Source organism: Boleophthalmus pectinirostris, unplaced genomic scaffold (assembly GCF_026225935.1).
Source record: "Boleophthalmus pectinirostris isolate CB_2022bp ecotype Guang Dong unplaced genomic scaffold, ASM2622593v1 HiC_scaffold_14, whole genome shotgun sequence".
NCBI classification, from domain to species: Eukaryota; Metazoa; Chordata; class Actinopteri; order Gobiiformes; family Gobiidae; genus Boleophthalmus; species Boleophthalmus pectinirostris.
Genome location: NW_026571047.1, coordinates 299,046 through 321,381, shown reverse-complemented (window position 1 = coordinate 321,381; position 22,336 = coordinate 299,046). Strand labels below are relative to the sequence as shown.

General features: G+C 40.3%; 1 protein-coding gene across 1 annotated transcript in view; it reads left to right on the top strand.

Moving 5' to 3' along the window:
• myocd (myocardin) overlaps positions 1-22,336 on the top strand; it is a 238,826-nt gene that overhangs the window by 95,325 nt on the left and 121,165 nt on the right. Inside the window, 1 exon segment of the mRNA XM_055150459.1 lies at positions 6,852-6,957. Coding sequence (XP_055006434.1) covers positions 6,879-6,957 — 79 coding nt within the window. The 5' untranslated portion in view covers positions 6,852-6,878.

Here is a 22,336-nt window from a genome sequence, read left to right as displayed (position 1 = left end):
GCTGCTGCTCAATTTCATTTCTCTGCAGCGATTAGGTCAGGAATCAGAATACACTAGATGGTTTGAAAGAACCCCGGAAATTGTAGCCCGTGCACCAGCCAATCAGCTGTGAGCTGTGAAGTCATGACGTCAAACTCGTCGCTCCTGTCTGTGTCCCTTTTGTGATACAACCCAAAAGTAAACAAAGCATCGAGATGGATGTAGACAAAGACAGACATTCTGTGTTGGCAACGATTCCCCAGATCGAGGATTTAAAGCCAGAACATGGTGAATTTTATCAAGCGGAAAAAAGTTATTGTCCTTCTTCCTACGGGATTTGGCGCATTACATACATCACGACCAAACAGCCGCGATTGGTTAAATAAAAAAAAAGTACCTGCCTACCGTTGAGTGAATGAATCCTAATGCTGCGAGGTCAGCACACTACACAAACACACTACAAAAACACAGACAGGCCCACCTATCTCAATAGAAATGTTCAAATGTTAAGACAAAGGTTCAAATGTTTTTGTATCATTTCTAATCTTTTTGTCTTTATTTTATTGACTATTTTTTTTCCAGAATTGCTGGTTCAATTAAATGTTGAAAAGAAAAATAAATGGGGTACATTTAATGTCCAAATAGGCGACTTATGGATCTTTTTATTGCTGCTTCAATGACAATCTGCTGCAAATGTTCATTGTTTAAAACTTGAGTTATTCTAACTGTTCAGAGAGACACGATCACTCAGTCAACAATAAAATATCCTCATTAATGTTCAATAATGCTCAAATCCACCTTTAATTTGTGATTTACGTCTATAGGTAAGTTTCATTGTTGACAAAAGCACACGTTGCATGCTGGGAATTATTTTGGTCGGCGGCAAGAAACACTAGTTCAACATGACGGATGGAGCGAGAAAGCACGTAAAGGGTATTGATCCCTGTTATTTATTCACTCTAACGGCAGAGGACCCAAGACCATTTGACCACAAATTGGTCATAAGCATTGATGGACGCCAAATCACCCTTTTCAACCCCTACAAAAGGTGGACCAAACCAAATTTCTGGTCAGAATCGCCAACAACCTGGCCAAACATTCACTTCGGCGATATCCACAATGACTTGGTGGAAACTCCTGGGCCATTCACAGCAGAAAAGATGAAAACCTCCAAGAGTCTCAATGTGTTGTTGAACTTGTTGGAGTCCACGGTTTGTTAGGATCTTCTACGTTTGCTCTGCGAATGTTTGAAACCCATTTAATTCGCCGTTAGCGGTTCTTTTCACTCAGAATACGAAAAAGACATTTTCCTTCTTCTGTGCTTCTATTGGTGCATCTGATAATGCAGCAATTTACCATTATCGGGGAGAAATACGCGAGATTACGCACTGTGTTTGACTGCTATCATGTTTCTTGCCTCCGACCAAAATATTTCCCAGCATGCGACGCGGGCTTTTAATAACAATGACGTCAGCTGAAACTCGCCTATTGACTTGGGTGGTGAAGGTTTGTGACTTTTAAAATGTTGGTTCCCAGAAAATAATTTTGGGAAACAGTGCACTAGACCACTTGGTGTTATCGTTTTATCATTATGTAAAGCAGGTATTAACCTACTCTACATGGTCCTGGTGTTTTTATTTCACTATTTTCTCTTCATAAATCATGATTTGATTGACAGCCGCCCCCTGCTGAAAAAGTGCTGCGGGTGGGAAGGGCCGTATTTGCGAGGGCCACTGCTAACAGCTAAACTAAACTAAGTACACAAACAGTTTTTATGTGAAGTTGAGATGGTTGTGTTCATCAGATGCGTCGTCTTAGTACCAGATGTGCTGTGCTCCTGATACCACTGAAGGCTCCTCCATGTGCGTTTATGAGTGATGACCCTGTGTCCTGTGGCTGTCTTCTCCTAAAGGTCTTTGTCGTGTTTCAGATGCCTGTGAGCTCTTCAAAGCTCTGGGCCTGACACAATCTGCTCCACAGCATCTTTAAGAGCCACGTCCCCCACTCCCATAGTCCTCCTGTCCCGTAGTCCCACACAGCCCCGTCCTTTAGCGCACACGCTCATAAAGATAGATGCACATTCCAACAGCAGAGGAGTGGCCGTAAACACCAAGACATGTCACTGTGTGCTTTAAGGTGAGGCCTGCCACATGTCCTGGACCAGAGGAGGAGAGAAGGGCTAGAGGATGACCTGAGGATGACCAGAGGATTGTCCTGTACCAGAGGAGGAGCACAGGAGAACCAGATGAGGAGCAGAGGAAGCGAGAAGGACTAGATGAGGAGCTGAGGAAGAGAAGAAGAGAACCAGAGGAAGACTAAAGAAGTAGCAGAGGAGGAGTGTAGGAGGAACAGTGGAGAAGCAGAGGACGATCAGAGAATGACCCAAACCAGAAGAGGAGAGGAAGAGCAGAGTGTCCTAGACCAGAGGAGAACCAGGGGAGAAGCAGAGGACCAAAGGAGGACCAGAGGAGTGTCCTGGAACTGCCAAATGTACAGGACCAGAGGAAGAGAAGAGGAAAGGAGGAGGAGAGAAGGACCACAGGATGACCAGAGGAGGAGCAGAGGAGTATACTGGACCAGGATCAGAGGAAGCGAGAAGGACCAGATGAGGAGCAGAGGATGACTAAAAGAGTAGCAGAGAAGGATCAGAGGAAGACCAGAGGAGCAAAGGAGGACCTGAGTAGGAAAAGAGGCATGTCTTGTATCAGAGGAGGACCTGAAGAAGTGCAGAGGACCTGACAACAGCCAAAGGAGGACCAGAGGAGTGTTCTGAACCAGAATAGGAGCAGAGGAGGAGCAGAGAATCAGAGGAGGAACAGAGGAGTGCCTTGGACCAGAGGAGGTCAACAGAAGGGTCAAAGGAGGAGCAAAAGAAGAACAAAGGAGGACTAAAGACATGTCCTGGACCAGATGAGTATCCAGGTTCAGAGAAGGGTCCTATCTTGTGATCAGCCCTGCTCCTCCAGCCTCTGTTGTTCTAGCTTCACTCTCTCAGATAGCATCGATTCCTTTGAACACTAGTTGTGGTCACTTCTCTCCTCGTGTCTTCAAGCCTCTTGGGTCATAAAATGCAGATTGACCGATAAGCAGCACTGGACTCTCACTGTGAACTGTCACTGGAGCCAACATTACCCAGACTCAGCTGTGCCACCAACATAAACGTGACTCTGTGTTACTTTTATTTTTAATATGTTCATGTCTTCATTTTTACAGTTTTCATTACCATTCATGGGGACATTAAATTGAGCGTCTCTCGTAGCTCTGTGATTCAGAAGGAGTAAGCAGACACAAACAGTCGGTCAGTCTGCAACATGCCGAAGGGCAAATGCGTATTTAACAATGACTTGCACCAGAAATTCTCCGTTTTCTGTCCTGGTCGGGACAAGTTGGAGGCCATGTGCACAGGTTTGCGACGTGAGAGTAGCTCAATGTGGAGGCCCCACCCCCAGTAAGGTGTTCAGGTTTTCACAAACTGAAATGTGGTCACCCTAATCCTAATAATAAACACTTTTCACAACGCAGAGTGGAGTTTTGTTATGACGGTAAAGCTAACAACAACTATCATTCTAACACGCAGTTCCTGCTTATCTGACAACACATTATAATTATTATTATATAATTATAACTGGTGATTGGTGTTACGAATTAACCTCGACTATAAACACTGTGACAGCTGCATCAGATCAGTGACACCTCTGTCCCTATTCAAATAAACAATAAATACACACATACATAAATGCAGACAGAATGTAGCATACACATGTAGTCCTCAAGAGCTGCTTATACAAACCATCTGTACTGAGCCATGTAGCTCAAATACATGGAACAAAAATCAGATACAGATACTTTAACCATAGTCACTACTTGTGGCCTTTAACAATGTGACCTTGTGTTTTGTGTATTATAAAGATAAGATAAGATAATCCTTTATTGTCTTCCATGGGAGAAATTTGTCTTGGGACAGGGGGTAACGTGCTTTATTAAAAAACAGGACAACACAACACAAAGCACCACATAAACAAACACCATAAAACAAAGTAAACATGAGACCAAGTATGACCACAAGTGATGCACCAACAGGCCCTTTAAATTATTCTTAACAGACAAGCCCTTGCATTCATGTATTCTATTAATTATTGCACATTCCCTTAGCCTATGTGCAGTTTTGATTGCACATTCCCTAAGTGTTTTATAATTATTTTTTAACTGCACTATCTGAGTTTAGCAGTTTAACAGCTAATGGCACAAAAGAATGTTTGAATCTGTTCAGTTTACAGTTTGGGACCCTGTACCTTCTGCCTGATGGCATCAACTCAAACTGACTGTGAAGAACATGAGTTGGAAAGAAAAGTGTATTTAGGCTGTAATACTTCATTGTCATTGTATCAGTTGTTAAACCATTCTGATAAATGGTCAGAAACCACTCTATGATCATTCCTCCTTACATTGTTATAAATGTTTTAAATCACTTTCTAAGACATGAAGTGTTCAGCTTTGGTTCAGTGGCTGCAGTTACATCCAGACTCAAACTCTGACTGTGAAGATTTCAACAGCAGCAGTGTCTCATTTCTTTCTGCCTCTCTGATCAGTCACATCAGATTTTGTGCTTTGTGTGTCATTGAAATAATCTGAATGGTCCAGAAATCTGAGAATAATCATTGTTTGTGTGCTTGTGAACATAGCCAGTGCCTGGTGTAATAGCATAAGCCAAACATTTGTGTTGAAGCGTGCGGCTTTGTCTTCTGTGATAAGTCCACATGAGACATGTCCTGGGCGTCACTGGACCTTCCTCTGTAGTGCATGTTGTAAACTCGTATCAGAGCTTTGGCTTTGAACATTGTCCCATCAGTTAAGAACCTAAAAGCTTCACCGCAGACCTGATGTCCCCCATGTCCAGACTGTCCATGTCCTCTCCCTGTCCAGATTTTCTTTCGTGAGACAGAAGATATTAAGAATGACTCAACTGTGGTAGCTAAATGTAAAGAGTAACAAAAATATTTCTTTACTATGAACTTCCATCATAGTCGCAGGGGCAAACTGTCAGGAGCCGTGAACCCACCTCCAGATGTTTTTTATTTATTTATTTATTTTGCACATATAACATGACAATAAAAAGAAACTGACTACATAAAAAGTAGGTGCCGGAAGAGGCAAAAAAAAACTGTAGGGCTTATATTAAAGTTGTTGAGCCAGCCTTGGTCAGGACGAACTTAGCTGCAGGATTTGACCTATAGTATATGTTTTGGGTTGATGAGGGAAAGTCAAGGACCTGGAGGAAACCCACCCAGACAAAAGGAGAACAAAGTCCATACAGAAAGACCCGGGTGACCTGTGAGGCAAGAGTGCCAGCCCCGCAGCCACTGCGATGCCATATTTTATTATCTTGGTTCTTATACGCTGTAGATTAAAGTAAGAGTAAAGTACACTTCATTGTCCTACTAAGATCATTTTTTACCCATACTTCAGTGTTAGGAGTGAGATGTGAAAATGGTGGAGTTTTGTTGAGAAGCATGTGCTGGATGTACTGAAGATGGTTTGTCATAAAATAGTGGTGCATTATTTGGTGCATTTAGTTGGCTGTAGGTTGTTTTTTTGTTTTGTTTTTTTCATGTTGTTTTATTCATTTTTAAATTGAAAAATCACAAAAGATGAGTAAAAATGCATATTTTACTTTAGCCCTAGAATGTAATTGTAACAAGGTGGTCATGGGTAATCTAATTTTACATCGCTGTGCGTCCATGAATGCAGTGCTGTGCATGACACACTCATGTTACTGATTGGAAGCTAGAAAAAAGTAGTGCACGCCTCAGTGTTGTTGTCAGGCCTTTATGTAGCTGTATGCAATGTGCATAAGTAGTACAGTTCTAATGTTCTCACATAGTGAAAACCTTTTCTAAAGTGTTGCATGATAACTGGGTTAAGGGTGTTGTATGGAGTTGGCGGTGGTGACGGCAGTCGCTTCAGTCGTGCTTCAAGCCCCATGTAAGGTGTAATCCTCTAAGTCAGGGGTGTCCAAACTTTTTTCATCAAGGGCCACATATCTAAACACAGATGAAGCAGAGGGCCGATCGAGGGCCGTAGACTGATGCTCAGTACAATGAATAATTAAAATATGTGCATGTTTAACATGTTAGAATGAGCCATCAGTCTTTATTCATGCTAAGATCCTCAAAACCAAACACTAAAAATGAAATATTGGCTTTATCAAGGTTGATTTTCCAACAACGTGCAGTAAAAAGTTATGCTTTAATTGATGCAATGTAATTTGGGCCAATTCTCCGGGAAGCCTGAGGGCCAAGAAAAATTTGTCTGAGGGCCGCATTTGGCCCCCGGGCCATAGATTGGACATGCCTGCTCTAAGTTCTACATAAATACCTTTTTGTTGTGTGCCTGGGGGTGGTAGTTAATGGTCTTCCTGATGTTCGTTTCCTGTGTTCCTGTTCTACTGGTCTGTTCTTATTCTCAGTGTTAGATATTATTGGATGAACGCTGTGGGATACAAGGGTCTTGTGGTGATTTGGAGTGAAGCTCCATATATGTCCAGGTTCACACTGTAATACAAGCTTAGGCCTCAGGGTTTTTGTGTTTAGTTAAGTTTTGGTCAAATTCTACATTTTTGAAGGCTAATTTGATGATTGTTGGGTTAATTAGGTTTTTTTTTATTTGTGTGCCTGGAAAAAATGAAATAACTTTTAAATATCTAGAATATTAAATAAAGCTGTGTAACCTTTTTAGACCACATTGCCCTTGTCCTTTTTTTTTTTTCCAAATTGTGTAAATAATTAACAATAAGGCAGGATTTACACTGTTTACCCTCCTGCTTCTTCACACTCAGTGATCATGTGTGTGCTAACAGCTGTCTCTGCGTCCAGGTGAGAAGAGGAGGGGAGCAAAGGGCCATGAGCAAAGCCACGTTCACTGGACAGCACCCAAGGGAGCTCTGTCTGACCAACCAGCACCCAGAGAGAGGACAGCAAGGTAAGATGAGCTGTTTAGACCTCACGACAATTCATTTCCCAAAAACAGGGACTCAGAAACATCTTATTTAAGGAGAAAAATAACATGTGTCTGTGTTTGATCCTAAAGAGAGAGAGATACTTTATTGATCCCAAGAGAAATTCAAGCTTTGCAGCAACATTTCCACTTCACGTCTCAGTTAAAGGTCTCAGTGCAGTTTAGAGCAAAAAAGTGTCTCTTCTCTTTGTCCTGCAGCATCACAGCAGTGTCCAGGCAGAGCAGTAAACACAAGTGGGAAGGCCTGGCTCTTACTCCACTCTGGTGTTTGAGTTGGTGATGAAATGGTACGCCTGTCCAGCCAAAAAGAAATGCTCTCACAAAACTGTACAAAGTTGATGGTGTCTCCTCGATTTCAGGCCCAAGTGACTGACAGGCTGACATGGCGGCTTATACCTACACAAAAAAGCTACACTAAAAGATAGTACAGATTTCTTCAGAATCAACAATCAAAGCACAAAACTGTTATATTTCTCAGGTAAAAGATGTGAAATATTTTGTTTTCACTTCTGATGTCTTCTACGGAGGATTTTCACGACCTTGTGGTCCGGTTCCAGTCTCTTCTGGATCAGAGCAGAATTCAGAAGGGACTGGCTGCTCAGAAAACTATCAACCTACAAAACCAATGCCATTGTACACCCAGCTTGCACCTGCTACACCTTCTAATGTGGACATTTGGGTTGTCAAACGTATTGGAAATTAAATACTAATTGATATTAATATTATCGAAATTAGAACTACTGTGGCATTGAAATCATCGAGTCTATTCCTTTGGCTCAAAATTGAGTTTAAACTTTTATAATTTTAGCCCGGAAAAGTGGAAGAAAATGAATGGATGGAGTGTCATGACAACTAGAGGTGTTAACGGTTGTCAAAAATCAATCAAATGTTCTCAAGTAAGCAGCAAATGTGTAAAATATTATAAAAATAAATTCCTTGTAAACAATAAACAATACTTTTCAAAAAGTAAAGCGCAGCACTAATAGTCAAGGTGTGGGGGGCAGTTGTTGTCAAGGAGGCCGCCCTAACTATAAAGCGCTGTGGGAAACCCTGCCCAATCACGGATGTTCCTCCTAAATATTAAAGAGCCGAGCCTCCCTGTAGCTGCACATGTAGTAGAGGAATGTAAACATTCAACAATTGCACGAACTGAATGACACGTACCGAAACAGTTTGGCACTACTACATGTACCGTTCCTCCACTAATGACAACGCGAATAGTCATAACTCCGTCATAACCCCACACTAACAGCCGCAGAACTAGAATGTGTCACAAATTTCTGAAGGTTTTTATTGTCCGATTCCAGACCCTTCTGCTCTTAGGATCATGTTTTACTGAGATGTTTTATTATCCTCAAAGATCAGGAAGCAAAACTCATTGTGAATGTTGTGAAAAGTGCTTATAACCTCATCACCGTTTAAGCTTTATAATAATATTGTTAGCTCCTCAAAAAAAGGCCTGGAGTTGTATTTTGTTTTATTCACATATGTTATGTAATGTGAGTAATTATTAGTCTGTCTACATCTCCAAATGCTCTGATCCACCTTATGATGTCATGAAGTAGTAGTTTTCTAGTTTACACCTTTTACCTCTTTTTGAGTTCAGTTTGGGAGTTCCAGGTCTGTAATTATCCAAATGATCCTAATGAAGATGTATTGAGTTTAAAAACACAATAGAGTATTTTCTGCATTAGCACATCATAATGTGGAACAGAGTGTTTTCTGTTTGAGAGAATAACTTCAGAAGGTTTCAGTTTAGAAGACAGTAAAAATCAGCTGCAGTGCTGCTGTTCAGATATCCACTGGTTTAACGCTAGACTAAGTTCACATTCTGTGGTGTGTGAAATCACCTCTGTCCCTCAGTGAAAGTATGTAGGAAGTTTCCATAATGTATTTACACTGTTGACACGTGCGATAACCCAGGTAAGGACGTCGCTATTTCAGACCAAAATACACTTGTTATGTGTAAACTACTGTAGCCTAGCAACTGTGCATATCTCCATGTCATAAACAGCGTCTGGAGATTTTTCATATCTTATTTTAAACTAGGGTCTTCCCAAAACACTCCGCCTCCTCCTCTGTGGTGGTGCACTCTGTAGTGAAAAACAGTTCCTTTGATCCACTGCAGAGTGTAAATAATGTAGTAATAGTTTCCAGTGTGTGCCCGTGTCCAGCCTGCCCACAGAGACCCAGCCACTTACAAGTGAATGTAAGGAACTGGTGCCAAAAGTGAAAATACACAAATTAGAAATGTCCGAAGGAAATAAGCTGTTTGAAGTTGCTCTTAAACAGCTTTTCAGGGCCTAAAAATGCATTACAGCCTATAAAAAATCCAAATACTTATAACTCATACAAGAGACAGAGAGAAAGAGAGAGGGAGGGAGAGAGGAGAGAGATACTTTTTTGAACCCAAGGGAAATTCAAGTTTTGCTGCCATAACATTTTCACAGCTCGTCCCAGCGGCCTTTGTGCCTCAGTCAAAGGTCTCAGTGCAGCGTGGCACGAGATCTCGTCCCATCCCTTTCCCTCCTCTTCATTTTGATTAAGTTAATCAGTGTATAATTTAAGGATTAAAGGAATATAATTTGCTTACTCTGAATAAAACAGGAATTAAAGAGTGTACTTTATAAAACTGGTCACTGTCACTTTAAAAAATAACATTTACCCTACATGTGTAGAGTGACCAGACGTTCCTTTTTCCCCGGGACAGTCCCAGTTTTGAGCCGTGTGTCCCTTGTCCTAGTGGATTTATACAAAACCACTGCTTTGTCTCAGTTTTATATAAGGTGTTTTTTTTTTTTTTTGGTAATAATACAATTGTGAAACAAGTGCATAATTAAATAAAATCATTATGCACTTGGCCCATTCGTGACTTGTTCTAACATGTGAGTCAGTATAGTCATATTTTATTTGTGTTTTCCGTAATTTTACCTAAACAAAAACCTATAACCAAAAAAACTAGACAATTTATGCCTCTCTTTACTGTTGGCAGGGATAAAACAAGTTTGTATTTTGGAACAATGGCAATAAAACTGATGTGTTCAGATAAAAAGCTGCAGGAGCCACTGTAGCTGTTTCCAGTATAACATGTTTGTTTCTTGCACTTGACCTGACAATATGATTGACTTTTCTAAACTTTTTGGCCTATTCTACAGTCTGGTTTGCTTCATATGCATTAACCAGCATTGGGCATATCTTGTTTAGTGTCAGGGTTAGGATTTGTTGAGTATTTGTGACAGTCGGTGTTAACCCTCTCCAGGCAGGCGTTGCAGATTTGCAACAGCTAAATTCCAATTACCTACTTACTCCACATCCATATTTTATGAGCTTTTTTTACTCAGGAGCCTTTTCTCCCATCCATGCTGATAAATGTGGACGATGCAGACTGTGCAAAGAATGACTACACGCAAACGGCCTGCCAGAACTGCAAAATACTTTTTTTGTTCACAAAGGATAAAAAAGTCAGGATTGTGTATTACTACCCCATATTATAATTTTCCTCAAATATCAGATTTTTCCTGATACTAAAAATTAATTTGAGCCTGAGAGGGTTAAGGGGCTCTCTGCTGCTGTCAGGCTCATCTTTTTGGTCTTAAATGTTCATATTCTCTACATGATCCAGGTGTTTTTCTATTTTGTCCATAAATCAATTCTTAATTCTAGTATGAAACTCAGCTCCAAATTCTGCTAGCCTCATGAGCTTCATTTGACCTGAGCCAAGCGATGTTGGTAACATCATGTTCACTTAGTCCTTTTCTTTATACCGTCTATAGCAGTGGTCTCGAGCCTTTTTTGAACCACAAACCGCTTTTTTATTCAGCAATATTTCGCGGAATTTGGGGGGGGTGTATGGGAGGAGGCGCGGTGCACGGTCTGAGCAGCATGGTTAAGTCCTGGTTTAGACCTGGTTTAGACCTGGTATTATAGTTCTGGTTTAGTTCTGGTTTAAAGGCGAGTACGGGAGGAGGCACTGTTCACGCAACTCTTAACTTATCTTCCATGAGGATGTTATAGCTTAGGAGTGTGGCATCAAACATATTTGTCTTGCAGGTATTTATGTATTTACACTGTAAAAACTGTGTACAAAATTTAAAATGTTTTTACTTTTCAAAACTGTAGTGGAGCAGAAAATACTGTCTCAAATGTAATGAAGTAAAAGTAAAAAATACTTTAAAATGCACTCAAGTAAAATACAGCAGTCTAAAGTGTCTACTTAAGTACATGACTTGACTAGATGAAAGATGAAGGAAAAACATAAAGAAAAGCGGAGAAACGTTATGCTCTTCACAGTATCGCTGGCAGCACCAGTCACTTTTGACAAATCAGATTTTATGGAAATTGTTAAATGAGTTATAAAGTATCTGTAATAAATACAGTGAATATGTGAAGAAGGCCAAATATAGCACACAACATGGGCACACCTGTACAAATGGATGAGAGAGGAGCAGGGCCGGTGTGCGGGCGCCTACCACCATTACACCTCTAATGTACAATAATACTATTTATCCATGATGAAAGATGTCCTCATGTGGGAGAAACTGAGGAGAGGATTAGTGGTAAAAATCAAAGACAAATTACTGAGGATTCTCTATATCAATACTACTGTAGATTTGTAAAATAAAGACATTTCTAACACAAAATCACAGTCATTACATTTAGATTTTCCAGGGTAAGTAGAAAAAAATCTGACATTGTCTTATTTCCAAAAGGTGAGCTTTATTTGCACAAGCAATGTTTAATTTCATTTAGATAGAATTTTGACATTGCATGATATTCAGGGGTTCCAGTTCGTTCCTTTTCCAGAACGGCTTTTATGTGTAAAATTCTTTATGTTTTAGGTTGAGGGTGAAACAAACACATACACAGAGAAAATGTTTCAACTTCATGCAGATTGTAATAATAATACACTTGTAATGTACTTAACAGGCCTGTCAAAGCGCCTCCAAGTGCTCCACTGTGTCATTCTTCACCCCACACGCCTGCTGATAACAGTATGTTAAACCGTGTGCCCCAGGGCAAGCTGACAGAAGCACGGCTGCATTAGGCCGCTCACTTGACTTATAGATCAATATATGAAAGTTGGAGCAATATATTTTGGGACTATTTATTGTTTATATGTTTTTTGTTTCAGGAGGTTTCTGCTATTTTTAATGCAGTATACAAAGATTGGAGTTGTAATGGGATGAAAAACTAACTTTGAGGACTTATTATTGGTTTATTGTGCCGTTTATCTGTTGCAGCTCAGGCCTTGTGTGTTTAAAAATGAGTTTTGAGGATTATTCTGATTTATTGTCATTGTGCCAAGTCATTTCAATAATATCATTAATGGCAGTATCTCTCTGTAGTGATATATTGTGCCTGAAAATTTGTCATTGGGCCAGTTTGCACCATCGGCCTCTCTGACCAATACTTACTCATACAAGACGAGGTGGGTTCAGTGTCTTACCTAAGGACAGAATGATAGGACTATGTTCAGGTTGAGGCATCACTGCTCTAACCACTGAGCCACTGTCACTTTGAGAACGTCTCTGTGAGGTCCCTGTCCTCCTCACTGAGAGGCCAAAGTGCTTGTGTGGCTTGTGTAAAGTTAAATCACTGTGAAAATCAGGTAGGGCATTTGAAATGGTTTAAAATGTTTCATTTGTATGTAATTTAAAACTGTGCCTAATTTCAGTGTGCAGACCAAGTATTTGCTACTTCATTGCATCCACATCCCATTCAACACAAATATGAAGAGCTTAACTCAATCCTCAGAATAATCATGTTATAAAAAGCAGGTGCACAGGTGAACTGGCTCACTGCCAAACACAACACAACAGTTAGAACATTTCATCCCAACCATGTGATCAGTAATCTACTGCTATTGGTCAAAAGTTAAAGAGCCCATATTATACTATTGTCTGATGTGTCTTATAATGTTCTTTCCTCATCACAAACAGACCTGGAGTTGTGTCTTATTTCATTCACACAGAAACCCTGCATATTTACTTTGACTTCTTCTTTCAAACTGAAAACACCACTGTGTTTTAACCTCCACACACCTTCACTAGAATCATTTGGATAATTTCAGCCCTGAAATTTCCAATCTCTACTAAACAAAAGGTAAAAGGAGCTGTTCATTTTAAAACTATCGCTTCAACATCACATGTGGAACAGAGCATTTGGAGCTTAGGAGATGGAGACAGACTAATAATAAAGGATTACTCAAACTCCAGGTAACTCACTGGAGTCAATTTTGCTCAATATATAGGACCTTAAAAGTGCATAGGTTGGAGTACTTTTTCACCAAAACATAGTAAACATTATTTTATTTAACATGTTGTATTTAACATATTCATTTACTAAAAATCTTGCAGGAGATGTGATATACGCTGAGGTAATTCCAGTTCTTTACCTAGTAACCACGTTGTAAACAAACAAATAAAAAGAAATTACACCTTTATTTAAGATTTAAACTGTAAGAAGAATGCTTTCCTTGTGAACTGTCTCTGCATTTTGGATGGAGTTTTGAGTATTGATGACATAGGCAGAGGAATCACCATTTTCATCGTCATCATCATCATGTCTTTTCATTTCAAGATTTTTTTCCACAAGCTGGCACTTAACTGATATGATATATACTGACCACAGGTACTATCCCACCAAACCAAGAACAACCTGAAAACCTTTCATCTGCACTTGAACCCTTACCTCTTGACCATCATGTTTTAGCTGCCACTCAAAGTCAGCGCTCGGTCTCAAACTATCCCAAGAATCCGTCCTTTTCAGGTTCTATTTTTAGCTGTCTGTTTCCCCACGGACTCTCGGAATAGTCGAGCGCTTGTGCCGCATCACTCGTCTGATTCTTAGTTTCCATGATGTCATTGGACAGAGGGGGGAGGACAGGACGAGGAGAGGAGGGAGGAGGGAGGAAGGAGGAGGGAGGAGGAGAGGAGGGGTGAGGAGACAGTAGCTCAGTGGTTTTGCGGCATGCAGACGGGAGCTAACCAAACAGGCTGTCTGGTCTTTCTTAGCCTCTCCTTTGTCATATTTCAATGCTGATGTCTACAGGAGGACATCACAGTCTCCCCTGTCTGCTCCTGCCTCTGCACCTGTCACACCTGTCTAACCAGTTGGAATGTCTCCAGTCAAACAATCTCATTTTGTGGAATCAGTCAGACATCTAATATCACTTTTGGGTTGTTAAGCACACTGAGCAGTAAAATGCAGTCAGAATAATAATGTGGAGAGCAGCTTCAGTGACACACTGATCCATCGTGCTGTATGAAGGAGACGTTCCACAGGTCTGCCCTTCCTGCTGTCAGACTGTACAGTGAACACTGTGCTGTGCAGAGTAGTAGCAGCAGAACTGTAACACAGTGAGTGTGTATACATACACTATCCCGGTTATGATCGGGGTTTTTTAAGTATCCTGGTTATGTGTGTAAAATTCCTCAGTCATCCAGGTAGAGTCTGAGGCAAAAGGAGAAATTCAGTTTGTTAACTGGACAAAACTTTTTTTTCGCTGAACACATTTTGCAGCTCATCCAAGCTGCTTCTTCATTTCTGGTCAGAACGCTGGTGAACACTGCCACAAGTACACAAGTAGGTATGTTAGTTTCAGAGGAGTTTCATTGTAGTTAACTACTCCCTTCCAGGCAGAAATAAGACAGTGTCCACCAGCGTCTGACCACAACTGAAGAAACAACATGGATGAACTGTGAAATCTATTCGACCAGAATAAACTTGTGTCCAGTTGATGAGTTGAATTTCTCCTTTTGCCATGTGTCCTGGTGATGTGAGGGTCCGTGTAGACACAGTGTCCTGGATATGCCAGTATCCTGGATAGGAGACACCAGGATACTCTTACTGAGTTTTTCTGATAGTATCCAGGATACTGAGGCATGTAGATGCAGTATCCTGATTTGTCATCATGAGGGCTGAGCATGTACTGTATGAACTAAAGTGATCATATATAAATAGATATGATAGTGTCAACTTTCCCAAAACGACTCAAACTTCTACCTGGACTTTTAAAGTAATTATATGTTATTCCAGTAAACAAAATAAATCAGTCTACTGTTTGATAGAACCACCTTTTAACGCCAGGCTCACCTCTGTGTCTGTGTGTGCTGCTGTTGAACTAAACTAATTCTGTGAGGCCCGCTCATATTTTTGTTAAAAAGTCTTTCAGTGAAGGTGTGACCGTGCTCCAGTCTTATGTTCTGATTTGAATGTAAGTAACTACATGTTTTTTGTTGTTAGAAATCTGTTAAAAAGCCTTAAGTTAGCAAAGTTGCTACATGTTCAGCTCCTTGTCATATCTGTGCCATAGTTACCATAGCAACCATAAAATATCCACGATGCACTAATGGCACAGAAATATGAGCTCCTTCTCTTAAATCATGTCTATTGGACAATCACATCTGCCCACACAACTGAACTTAAACTTAAACTTAAACTTGTGCACATGAGCCGGGGACTGCACTCACATTTGTGTATAAACCTGTAAATACACTTCATGTGCATGTGTACGTACTGAGAGTACAGGATATGTCTGACCTGTACATTTGAATACAATCCACTTCATTTCTTAACACATTTTATAAACATGGCAGTGCTGCACAGACAAGTTAATACAATAAAAGTCAAGTAAATCATATTTAAAATAATACATAAAAAAGTGTTGAAATGGATAAAGCTAAAAATTATAAAACAATAAATTAAATAAATAAATAAAATAAAAGACACAGAGGAGCACACAACGCAGTGTTAAAAGCCAGAGAATAAATATGGGATTCAAGACGAGACTTAAAACTCTCCACTGTGGGGGCTGTTGGGACGTGGGGGGTTCCAGAGTTTAGGTTTGGTCACAGAGAAGAACCTGTCCACCCTGCTTTAAATCTCGTCTTAGGCCTCACAAGCTGGAGTTGGCCTTCGGACCTCAGAGAACACGGAGGTGTAAATCTGAGTGAGATCTGGGGCATATCGTGGGACCAGTCCATTCAAAGCTTAAAAACAAATAATAAAATCTTTAAATCAATTGTAAATGGAACAGGAAGCCAGTGCAGAGATGCAGTGTGTGTGTTTTACAGTGTGTGAGTGAGAGATGTATGTGGGAGTTGGTACTGCATGTGGGTAATGTATGTTTTTCAAGGTATCAATAAAAAACACCTGCAACTGAATCAATGCAAAATCTCTATGGAGACAAGCAGGTGCAAACTGTTACAGGGTGCACCTGGATGTTCAGAAACTTACTATCTCTTCTTCTTCTTCTTCTTGCACAGTCTTTTTAAAGCTTTGTCCATCATATTTCAGTGTGGTGAGTGGTGGGAGGACATCACAAGCTCTGTCTGTCTGCTCCCTGCTCTGCACCTGTCTTACCTGTCACACCTGTCTGACCAGGGCTGATAAAGGGTGTAAATCTGAGCTGGTGGTATCACTGTAGTATCACTGAGCTCAACAAACAGATGGTGGAGATGTACAGTTTTCATCTGTTGTTGTTAAAGTCAGGAACCTGATGTTTTCACTCAGTGGAGCTCTGACAAACCCACACAGTGTTCATGTTGACATGCATCAGTGTTTTGCAAGGAACAGTCATGTCCAATATGGCCCTTGGGCCAAATGCGGCCTTCAGACACATTTTTCTTGGCCCTCAGGCTTCCAGGTGAATTGGTCCAAATTACCTTGTATCAATTAAAAATTTACTGCAAGTTTTTTTTGTAAAAATTTACCTCGATAAAGCCAGTATTTATTATTTATTGTGTGGTTTTAAGGATCTTAGCATGAATAAAGACTGAGGCTCATTTTAACATGTTAAACATGCACATATTTCAATTATTCACTGTATTGAGCACCAGTCTACAGCCCTCGATCAGCCCTCTGCTTCATCTGTGTTTATATATGTGGCCCTTGATGGAAAAAAAGTTTGGACACTCCAGCTTTAGAACAACCTTTTTTGTGCACTGTGCGTGAAAGGGAGAGTGGTTCCAGTTTGAGCCTGGTGAAAAAGCTCTATATACAGTAAAAATGTGACCATACACCATTTACTGTACAGACCATACAGACGCCTGCAACCAATCAGAGCTCGGTCCTGACTTCTGTGTGGATGAGAAATAAATGTACTTTATATTAGCAGTAAACAGTGTGCAGGGGTCTCCTGTAGCCAAAAAGAGCTGCTTTTACAGCAGGCCTCTCCAGCTATTGTCCCTTGGTGAGCTACTGCTTTCAGGGGCTAGACGAAGTTGAGCTGAAATAAAGATAATAAAGGTAATAACTGTAGCTTTAGATGGGGTATATTTATGTCTATAAACATAAACTATATGTCAGTCTATCAGTGCACAAATTGAGATGTTTACTGTTCACAGACATATGATGAATGAAGCCAGATCAATCCAGATGATTCAGTGTAATATGGATCATTGCTCAATCCTTTGGAAAGTTTTTGTAGCTCACAAGCTTCAGTTTGACTGGAGATAGTCTGATGGTCAGATTTTCTGCAGTGTCCTCTTCGTCCAACTGAACCAGTGTTAAACAAGGTCTATAGTTCCACGGGGTCTGTACCAGGACTAACCTACAATTTAATGTAAATGTAAATGTCCTTTTGAGTCTTTTATTCTTTTAAATCTTGTTCATGTGCCTGTAGTTTAGACCTCTACATATCCCAAAATGCACCTTTAGATTTTCAGCACACACATCATTTCTCATCTGTCATTTATGTAACAAAAAGCTTATATTCTAAAGTTGAACTCAATCCTATTTTAAATTACAGTTAAACAATATTTGTCTTTAGCGAGTGGCCCATTAATGCCCCAGCAGCCCCAGACTTCACACCCGTTCTCCCTGTGACCTGCGGGGCCCATTCTTTAGGTTAAGTATGCGTCCTGTAGGAGCAGGTCTGGACAACAGTGAAAACAGTCTGCTCCTCTCTAGACCTCCGCACACCGGCTCACCTCAGCCTGTGCCGTCTCTTAGCAGAGTCTGTTAGCTTTGTCTGTTAGCATAGCTGGCTCCATAAATGAGATGAACGAGCAGAGAGATATTTCAGTCGTGGGTCAGAGAACAGGTGAAGAGCCGATTCTTTGTGGTAACAGAGTCCCAGTGGTGCTTGTGGATTCTTACATGAAAATATAGATCCTGCGAGAGGAGTGAGCAGAGAAGGAATGTTACACAGGAGGTGCACTGTTGACTTTGACCTCATGTTTAACATCAGAACATCTGTGCTCAAGCACCGGCTCATCATTCATGCTGTTCCTGTCTGAGGCTGGACCTCTTTAACGTGAGGGGGATGTGCACACTACACCCTGACTGTCTGTCCACAAAACACGGCCCTGAGCTTAAAGTTAGTAATTTAAACTCTTTAACTACAAAACAAACAAAAAAACACTATAATCACAATTGAACCTGCTTTAAAGGCAAAATGAACTTTTTGGAGCTTTCTATCGTGTTATATCGTTGTTCCGTCATCAAAAACATCCCTGAAGATGTAATTTTGTGATCTCTCCTAGGCACTAGAGCCTTTGTACAGTTAAGAGTACGAGCCTGTCCAAAGCTCAGCCCACATCACCCATGCTCCCACATGATCATTTTTCAACAACAGGATACCAAACGATACTTAGTAGAACTCAATTTAAAGAGCTCACTCTTTACATGGACAGGCCATGCTTCATGTGAAGCTCTGAGCCTCCACAATTCATTCCCTGAGCTGCAGAGGCTGCACTAGCACTGACTCATGACTGGCTGATGTGCTGGGGTTTAGGTACTGACCATTCATCAAATCAGAGAGTTTTACACCAGCAAGATTTCAGTCTTTCTTGTAAAGCAATATAATAGTTGTAAGCGACTTGTAGAGTCACATCTGCCCTGTGGCAGAAGTACGCCTGTGGTACCTCTGATCATGTAGGTTCAGACTGCAGGGCTTAATGCTTAATTCAGATTTTTTTTTTTTTGTTTGTGTACATTTGTGATGTGTAGTCTGGATAAATGAGACCTGTCTGTTCAAAGATCAGATATGTACGGGTTTTAGGAGCACATATCCAAGTGTCCTGGGTCAAATTTGAAAAAATCGAATCTGTGTGCTTCACACTGTCATTAAAAGATCAGATACATATACAGGTCACGCAGGGGTAAAAAAATCAGATTTGGGTCACTTCAGGCTGAAGTCTGTACATAGCCTTAGTGACATGAGCCCTGACTTCTCGGAGCAGCACAGCCTGGACTCCTGCACAGGCTTATTGGAGCACAAAAATCCACTTCAATATATTTCCCAATTGTTTTCTTATTAGTTTGGCATGAACTGAAAGAGACAATAAAAGCCGAGCACCTGAGCTATGGTTTTGGATTAGCAACAGGCTGATCTCCGGAGGGCCCCCCAGTGAACCCATACACCCCACCTCCTCCCCATACCCCCCTCCCTGTCCCCTCCCAGTGCTGGCATCTGTGCAACGCTTGGCACTACAAACAGCCCTGGAATTCTTCAAAGGGCCTTACCTCATGCGAATGCGGGCAGTAATAAATGAATGCGGAGCAGCGAGGAGGGGTAGGAGGAGAAGGGGGGGGTCTCAGAAGTGTGGAGGGGGGGTCCATATTTGGCAGGAGCAAGCTCACTAACACCTGCCGAGCACTGTGCCAGGTGAGTCAGAGGAGCACACATAACAAACATCTGGAATACTAAATGCCATATAAACTCAAACGGTTTCATTATTTTATCATCCAGTTCTCAGATGTGCACTGTGTAACTTCTCAGGATGTGGGACCACCTGTCTCCATGGAGATGCTTGGAATGCCCCATAGTATGGCATTAAACTTATCTTGCTTGCATTCAATTGCACTTCTTTGTTGGTAATTGAAAAGAATACCTTGAAGAACATGATTCCTGACCTGGTGGAAAGTATAGTAAAAAAGTTACATTCACAGGACAGAAATGAAACTTTCTTGAATGTTTTTAGATTGATGTTGAGCTGTAACAGAACAAGTGTCAGAGCACATAGACTAGTCTACACACATGGATCACTGAGGATTACACACATATGAGCGCACATGGGAATAGAAATTAAAGTTAGAATCGGTTATGAATATCGAGTCTATTCCTTAAATCGAGTTTAAAATTTTAGTATGATGACAGCACTAGGTTAATGTAATGCTGTGTAACATTCCAGGCAAAGCAATATCATCTCCATGGAGACAGGTGGCAGACCCTTTAATTTCGATTTTTGACTTGAACTTAAGCTGAAATCTAAAGTATTTAGGATTGTTCAAGTTTTTAGGCCCAGGTCTTTTGTGTTAATTGAAGAACATTTTAATAACAATGGTAAAACATAACGCACATGGGCCCAGTCAAGCAGAAGTAAACAGCAAGGCCAAAAATTCAAGTTAATGCATCTGATATAAAAATGTGTTGAACAGATACATATGTACTCTAGTTTATGAAACTGTTGACCTTTTTTCTGTACCATTTTTGGTTCTAAAGTTCCATATGTTTTAAACAGACCATGTATGAAACATGGAACAAAATTTATTTCACAAATTTCAAAGACCTGCAAATCATGTAAATAAATGGATGTATTTCATCATATCTTGTGTTATTCCATCTTTGAACTGTTGATGAAGGTACAGGATTTAAATAAAAAAAAAAATATTTAAAATGATAAAAATTTGCTTGGAAGGACTGACATATTTTATAAAAATAGTTTCCTTTCATTTTGAAGTAATATTAAAGTATTCAGAAGAAAAAAAACTGACAAATGATGTAAAATCATGCACCTTCTACTTGCTTGAACAATTTTCCCTCCGTTACTTTTCCCTCCGTTACCATGACCTTTCTTAATAAAACATCTCATGACTCAAAAAGTAAGAGGTTTTTCAACCTAATCTTGTACCATATGGTAGAAAACTATATGAAGCAAATATTCAAACCAGTTTGTTAAGGATATGTAAGTGAGAACCAAGAGTTATCACTGTTTGGATTTATTGCCCAAAAAGTGCTGCATATTTCATTCCCTCTGTTACTGACATGAGTTTTTAAATTTTTTGTCAACAACTTCAAAGAATATCACAGGTTTAACTTTACCCTGTTGGAGTGTTAACTCTTTCCTACATTCTGATACTTTACTTATTTCAATAGTCCCTCTAGTTTGTAGAGACATTTGAATGTCAAAAATCTGCCCCTGTTTCCCTCCGTTACCACTTGACCGGACCCACATGTGGTAGAGCGGTCACAGTTTTAGTAGGGTTGGGACAAAGAAATTAAAGCATTAAAATACTAACACATTTTATCACAGTTTACACGCCAAACTACATGAAACATTTGTCAGTGCACCATGTCGTGGTATGACAAGTATTCAGTTCCGGCTACAACAACAGTACATGAAAGCACTCTGGGTCTGCTGGACGATAAATTTTGATTAAAAAAATATCGCACTTGAAGTATTGACAAAGGTGTTGTTTATTGCGAACTGTGCTGAAAAGATTTTCATATGACAGAAGCACCTTAGCCTTACAAGACCATGTGAAAAAAAAAGTGCAAACCATGTGACAGTGAGCACAGAAACTGCAGGAGCTGTTGGCAGTAGCAGTTCTGTTCCTAGTACAAACAAGAACAGTCAGCAACCCAAGCTCGAACAAATGACAAGTCCACTGAAATGAATTCACATAAAATAAATGTTGCCCCCACCTCTAAATTGTATATAGAGCTTTTCCACCTTCAGGGCTCAAAGTGTTTTACATCAAGGAGCCGATGAACTCCCCCATCCATACAGTGTGTGTGTGAATGGATGATTTCAGCAGTGTGTGCAGACACTATTGGCAGTGTGTGTTCAGTGTCTTGCCCGAGGACACAGTGATAGTATTCATTTGTGGGAGCTGGATTCACACCTATCAAAGATGTTTATGTTGAGAGCAGGATTTGAACCACCACCTTTCGGATCAATGGACAATTGCCTAAACAGAAGATCAGGCCGTTCCTCATTTATTTGAGGCAAAAAACATCATCAAATTAAAATGAAATGAAATGAAAGGAGGATACCAATGAATATTCAAAAAAAGCACAGATGTTTCATTCTCATTCCGATTTATAATTTCTGACCTTTTTTTTTTTGTCATATATATTTTATTTTATTTTATTTTTTCCTATATTGTGGTATTGTTTTACACAATAATGCCACAAGATGTACAAGATACAAATGCCACATTTAAACTAGAGCCAGACCGATATATCGGTTGGTCGATATTATCGGCCGATATGGGCACCTAGAAACATATCGGCTATCGGCTGATATGCTTGCTGATAGGGGTCGATATTTCACGTGGGCATGTTATAGTCGTTATAAATCTTAGGCTCTCTACATTATGTTCATTTAATCCAATT